This window comes from Gobio gobio (assembly GCF_949357685.1).
Source record: "Gobio gobio genome assembly, chromosome: 24".
NCBI lineage: Eukaryota > Metazoa > Chordata > Actinopteri > Cypriniformes > Gobionidae > Gobio > Gobio gobio.
The window spans coordinates 26964431-26971203 of NC_137120.1; the positions used below are offsets into that span (position 1 = coordinate 26964431).

At 38.5% G+C, this 6773-nt stretch overlaps 1 protein-coding gene across 1 annotated transcript in view; it reads left to right on the top strand.

Annotated features, from left to right (window-relative positions):
* The window catches only part of glis2a (GLIS family zinc finger 2a), a 28494-nt gene that overhangs the window by 16447 nt on the left and 5274 nt on the right, over positions 1-6773 (top strand). Inside the window, exons 4-6 of the mRNA XM_079808506.1 lie at positions 288-458; positions 3110-3243; positions 6268-6386. Coding sequence (XP_079664632.1) covers positions 288-458; positions 3110-3243; positions 6268-6386 — 424 coding nt within the window. The remainder of the gene's footprint in view (positions 1-287; positions 459-3109; positions 3244-6267; positions 6387-6773) is intronic.

A 6773-nucleotide genomic window follows, 5' to 3' on the forward strand; every position in this document is an offset into this window, starting at 1 on the left:
GATTCGAATGATTCAAATCACTGGGAGGAATCAAAGTCTTTGGTGTAGACTACATTTCTTCTGCGTTCTGCTGGAAGAAAGACTGCATTATATACAATCCCATAATTCAATTCACCTACACACTAATTCATTTCAGACCAGTCTCACATAGTGTCCTGATCTGAACCCTTTCTTTGGGAACATGTCCGGGCTTGTTCGGGCATGAGTTGGTCTACTACTCCCCTACCAAGATGAGTAGGACATGATTCAGTAATGAATTACTGACACATACGCTCTTTTGCTCATAGGAATCCGATAGTACCATGTATCACGAGGACAGCACCTCTCCTCCTCCAGGTTTCCAGTTCTTTCTGCCGATTGGTGCAGAGGGTCCCCTGCGCCTGCCCTCCTCAATGCTGATTGGTCGGCACTCCCCTGAGCCCTCAAGTGACGAGCAGCTGGCCTGCCGCTGGCTGAAGGTGAGTGACAGAGATGGTACTGTTTTGTAATTACTGTTACCCCATGATCATGAAGTTGAAGACTAAATGAAATGCCATAATATGCTTCCAAGTGAAACATATTAACAAGGACGATGTAAATGTATTTTAAAACAAGAAATAATGGACGATCCATACCTAAGAATCTTTTTTAATTGATTCGACTTACACATTTTGGGTGATAAAATGCAAACAAAAAATCCCATAGACTTAAGGGCCATTCACACCAAGTACAATAACTATAAAGTTTTAAGCAAAAATAGCCGCCGAGTGAAAAGACTTGCCTTAAAGGGATTTTGACAACCACCCACAACATCCTGGCATTGTTGATGATAATTTTGGACAGCCAATCAGACAAACTCATATCGTCTTCAAATATTATTATTATTATTATTATTATATCTATTATATAAATATTTTTTAAATGATATATTTAAGTTATTTTTTAAATTATATACATAAATATTTTTATCTTGTTTATATTGGAGAAACTTTTTTTGATTAATAAAAATTATGTAATATGCATATAAAAACAAACATTGTTTAGAATATCATGCTATGATGAACCATCCACAGCAAGTAAACAGTGTCGACTTCTATGAAATTGAGTATTCCTAAACCCACTTGACATATTGGCCCCTATCATACACCCGTCGCAATGCAACGGCAGGCGCAACGCAAGTGTTTTTTGCTAGTTTCAGCACCACGCAGTTATCATTTTTAAATATTATAAATAAAAGGATTCCTCTCTGGAGAAGCTTTCAGTCTTTCTGCTCACAAATTCGGCCATGTAAATAGCGAATCCACCATGGTGCAAGCGCAACTGGCTTTTAAAGGGAATGGGAGATGAGACTGATTGGTTTATTACACGTTACGCCTAAAACACACCCATGACTCATTAAGAGACTATAGGTACAACCAGTGTTGGGGGTAACGCATTACAAGTAACTTGAGTTACGTAATAATATTACTTTTTCAAGTAACTAGTAAAGTAACGCATTACTTTTCAAATTTACAACAAAATATCTGAGTTACTTTTTCAAAAAAGTAACGCAAGTTACTTTTTCACATTTATTTGACTGACAGCTCTCCTGCCCCCATGTTGTGAAAAATAAGTGGAAAGGCGTTGTGTGTAAACATGATGGTTATTGTAGTTCTAGACTAACTCGCACAATAAAGATTCTGTACTCCTCAAAATGAATAAAATCAGTCAAATGCAAAATCAGAGTACTCAAACCTCAAATATATAAATGTTAAATAGAACAAATATTTTTATGCATTTAATCTACCTTTATTGACCAGTGTCGTGCTGCTGACCTTTGATGATTCAGTTAAGCCATGAGCAAAAATTACTAGATTTTTTGTTTTTATTGGTAAAACGTTTTTCTCCTGCGTCCTATTCTTCCATTATCCAGAATGGCAGCACATTTATACCTCAGCCTGAGGCCTATTATTTCAATTTTGGTATGAAGAAGTCTTTACATTAGCACAAAAAAGGACTTTTTTTGCTATTAAAAAACAAAACTAAAAAGCAAGCCCAGCCCAGATGAGAAAAAGTAACGTAACGCATTACTTTTCTTAAAAAGTAACTAAGTAACTCAATTAGTTACTTTTTAAGGGAGTAACGCAATATTGTAATGCATTACTTTTCAAAGTAACTTTCCCCAACACTGGGTACAACCCTTTTAGACCATTTTTCCGTCGTTAAACAAGCAAAAGTGGATTCGGACACGCCCTAAGTGCGCCATGCGCTTCAGACCATGCGCTCAGATCGTTAAAATAGGGCCCATAAAGTGCAGCCTGCAGAATGGGGCGGGGCTACATGTGTCTGATTCTCTGATTGGCTCGATCGTCTTCCATTAACATACATGATCTCCACTATAATGCACAAACAATGCAACGTTAGCCTACACCTTCTGTAACTATAAGTATGTCTTGACATGTTATTTACATTAAAAACGATACTGATAGGCCTACATGTTTTAATTTCCTTGGTGATATGAAGTAATCACATTTCGTGAATCACTTAATTCATAATTAATTCCTCTGAAGACCTGACCCTCCTGCTGTGGATAATCAACCAATACATTTGTTTAAATGTCGTGGGGGTATTCGTGCGTTAGCATAAAGACCAGCTTAATTTAGCAAAACAATCATGTCAGAGATACAGGCTGTGTTTTTCTTCAGTGCGTTATAATTTTGTAAAACTGCCCGGCTTTTCCAGTTCATATAGATTTGAATGACCTATACTCCGTCCTACACCAACTCCAAACACATGAATGCCTATGAAAGACAATCAAGCCAATCAGAGTAGGTATGGGGCGGAGAGACTGCTGGCAACCCACGGTGTTGAAATGCTGTTGGGTAAATTGGCAGTAGGCGGAATCACACAGACCAAAACAAAAACAGACATTCCAACACGGGACGCACATTTCAAAGTAGAATAACTGGCTGTACTATTGTTTTTAGGATAAACAAGTTTCCTAAATCTATACCTAAATGATGGTATTTTTATGCTTTAGTACAGTCACAAAAATTACTTTAAATATTAAGTGCTATTCACACATTCTGTTCATTCTGTGCTCTTTATCCTCATCTCTGCTCCCCCTGCGCTCTCTGTCTTTACTCTGTAGTGCCATCTGCTGTTCGAGAGCCTGCAGGATCTGGTGGACCATGTGAATGACTCGCATGTGAAACCAGAGAAGAATTCAGGATACTGCTGTCACTGGGAGGGCTGCGCACGCAAGGGAAGAGGCTTTAATGCCAGGTCAGACTGCATACGCGCATTCATGGGATTTAAGCATTATTTCTAATCAACATTAGGTGAGGTTTATGCTTAAAACAAGAAAAGTTGGGTAAGAAAAAAAGAATTCATGATATATTTCTTGAAAAGAACATCGATTGTCTTACACAGTTTTGTTTCTGTGTATTTTTCTCAAATTAAGGATGTACCATAATTTTACTGGAAAATAGGACAACTTTAATTCAATTAAAGTATTTATGCATTTATTTATTCATTTTTCATAATCATAAATAATTATTTTAAGAATTAATGTATATAAATACACTATATTGCCAAAAGTATTGGGACACCCCTCCAAATAATTGATTTCAGGCGTTTCAATCACTTCCATGGCCATAGGTGTATAAAATCAAGCACCTAGGCATGTAGACGCTTCTACAAACATTTCTGAAAGAATGGGTCGCTCTCAGGAGCTCAGTGAATTCAAGCGTTGGCAGAAGTCGCCAATAGCTTAGCCAAATAGTCAATAGCTACAGACCTCCAAATTTCGTGTGGCCTTCAGATTAGCTCAAGAACAGTGTGTAGAGAGCTTCATGAAATGGGTTTCCATGGCCGAACAGTTGCATCCAAGCCTTACATCACCAAGTGCAATGCAAAGCGTTGGATGCAGTGGGGTAAAGCACGCCGCCACTGGACTCAAGAGCAGTGGAGACGTGTTCTCTGGTGTGACGAATCACGCTTCTCTGTCTGCCAATCCGATGGATGAGTCTGGGTTTGGCGGTTACCAGGAGAATGGTACTTGCCTGACTGCATTGTGCCAAGTGTAAAGTTTGGTGGAGGGGCAATTATAGTGTGGGGTTGTTTTTCAGGGCTTGGGCTTGACCCCTTAGTTCCAGTGAAAGGAACTCTTAATGCTTCAGCATACCAAGACATTTTGGACAATTTAATGCTCCCAACTTCGTGGGAACAGTTTGGGGATGGCCCCTTCCTGTTCCAACATGAGTGCACACCAGTGTACAAAGCAAGGTCCATAAAGACATTGATGAGCGAGTTTGGTGAGTCCTGACCTCAACCCGATAGAACACCTTTGGGATGAATTAGAGCGGAGACTGTGAGCCAGGCCTTCTCGTCCAACATCTGTGCCTGGCCTCACAAATACACTTCTAGAAGAATGCACTCATAAACCTTGTGGAAAGCCTTCCCAGAAGAGTTTAAGTTAAATTCATGATTTTTAATCATATTTTTAACCATATTTGTAGCATCATCAGCAGTAATTTAATTCATTTGGCAGCCAGCAGGTATGACACATCACGCATAATATGTTCCTCCATCAACGTATATTAGGGCTGTCAAGCGATTAAAACATTTATCTAATTAATTACACAATGTGGCTATTAATTAATCGCAAATTAATCGCACATCAAATTTGGCTGAGAAATTTCTCCCAAAAGATAATTCAAAGCAATTATTGAGTACATTTTTTTTAATATACATTAAAAAAAGTAGCTTCAGAAAGAAATATTTTTAGGTGAATTATACCTTTAATGTTTGTTTTTAATTAATATGGATATATATAACATTATTTTTTATGAAATTATACTCTAAGTAAGAAACTAAAACTGCCAGTAGGTGGCTGTAAATGTCTAATGGAGGAGTCACTAGTTTCTTATTTAGGCCCTGTCCCAAATGGCACACCTCATGTGCAATTTCGGTCTTGTGGACTTACAGTGGCCGCTGCGTGCGCGTGTCCGTTAAGTCCACACGACCATAGGGTGTCCCATTCGTCATTTAAGCTTAAAGGAACACTCCACTTTTTTTGAAAATAGGCTCATTTTACAAGTCCCCTAGAGTTAAATAGTTGAGTTTTACCGTTTTTGAATCCATTCAGCCGATCTTTGTATCTGGCGGTAGCACTTTTAGCATAGCTTAGCATACATCATTGATTCTGATTAGTCCATTAGCATCTCATTCAAAAAATGACCAAAGACACTTTCAATATTTTTCCTATTTAAAACTTGACTCTTCTACAGTTACATCGTGTGCTAAGACCAACTGAAAATGAAAAGTTGCGATTTTCTACACCTATATGGCTAGGAACTACTTTCTCATTCCTGCATAATAAACGGTAAAACTCAACTATTTAACTCTAGGGGACTTGTAAAATGAGCCTACTTTCAAAAAAAGTGGAGTGTTCCTTTAAAGAAGGGTGCTTGTGAGTGCCCCCTTTGCTGCTGCTATGCTATGCCCTCGATGCGCACTTCAGCTGAGCCCAAAAGTTCGCCAGCTACGCAGAGGATTTCTTCCGGGAAGTCAAAGCGGCATTATGTCGTTAAAATGCGGACTCAGAGGAAGACCGTGAGGGTGCCATTTGGGACAGGGCCTTAGAGTGTAATTCATTGAGTCATTCATTCAAATCGTTCAAACGGCTGATTCATTCAGGAGTGAAGTAAAAGGTTCTTTTATGAAAATTGTAAATTATTTTCTTTATGGTCCATTGAATCATTGGTTCACCCGATTCGCAACTTGTGCTCGGACTGTGCCACGATTCATGTGAACGTAAAAACAACACGGACTCTGTACGCTAAGTAACCTGCGCATGCGTTTTATCACATGACGATGTATTTAGTTCAATAAAACACATGTAAGGGATGATAGTGTTGATGATTTACCTTGGATATGAGCGAGAGGGAGCCAGCAGTGTGTTTGCGCATAGCACCGGCGGGAACAATCGCGCCTTGACGCGGACCACAAAAAAAGACTTAAATGGGCATTTTTGCCCCATATCTAGAATTTTAGGGACATTCTAGCTGCATTCTATAGGCTTCATTACACAGTGAGTTGCCCTTCATCATATTCTTCATCAATCAACTGTATGTAAGATGACTTACGTTGGCCTGGGGTGGGGCAAGTGCGTTAAATGAGTTAATTTTATGATTATGAAATTGCTTCTAAAGACGTCACTCCGAGCATATTGCATATTGGATGTTTGCTCTTGGACTGTGTGTACAGTGGGTGAGCACTAATCCGGGATCCGTTTGTTTAACACAGGTACAAGATGCTGATTCATATCCGGACTCATACCAATGAGAAACCTCACCATTGCCCTACCTGCCACAAGAGCTTCTCCCGCCTGGAAAACCTGAAAATACACACGCGCTCACACACAGGTGAGATCCACACTCAGCTTCTGTGTGTGAAACATCAAATATGCACACATAATATGGGACACATTTAAAGATGTGCACAACAGGGCTTCTACAACACCGCAATGTCAGTATAATTTAAAGATTCCAGACACTCCTTTATTTAAAAAGTTACATTTTAATTTAAATATTAAGCAAATAAAGCAATGGCATGTAGCCTTTAAACATTTCTTAAGTAAATAGTTAGAAGCCAAGCATGTTAATCAAATAGCTAGAACAAATAAAGATAAAGTAAATGGTGTAACTGGATAAGTAAATGGTGTAATTGGTGAAATTGTATCATTTTAATTTTTATCTTTTTTTATAATTATATTTATTATGCCATCAGACTATCATCACATACAACAGATT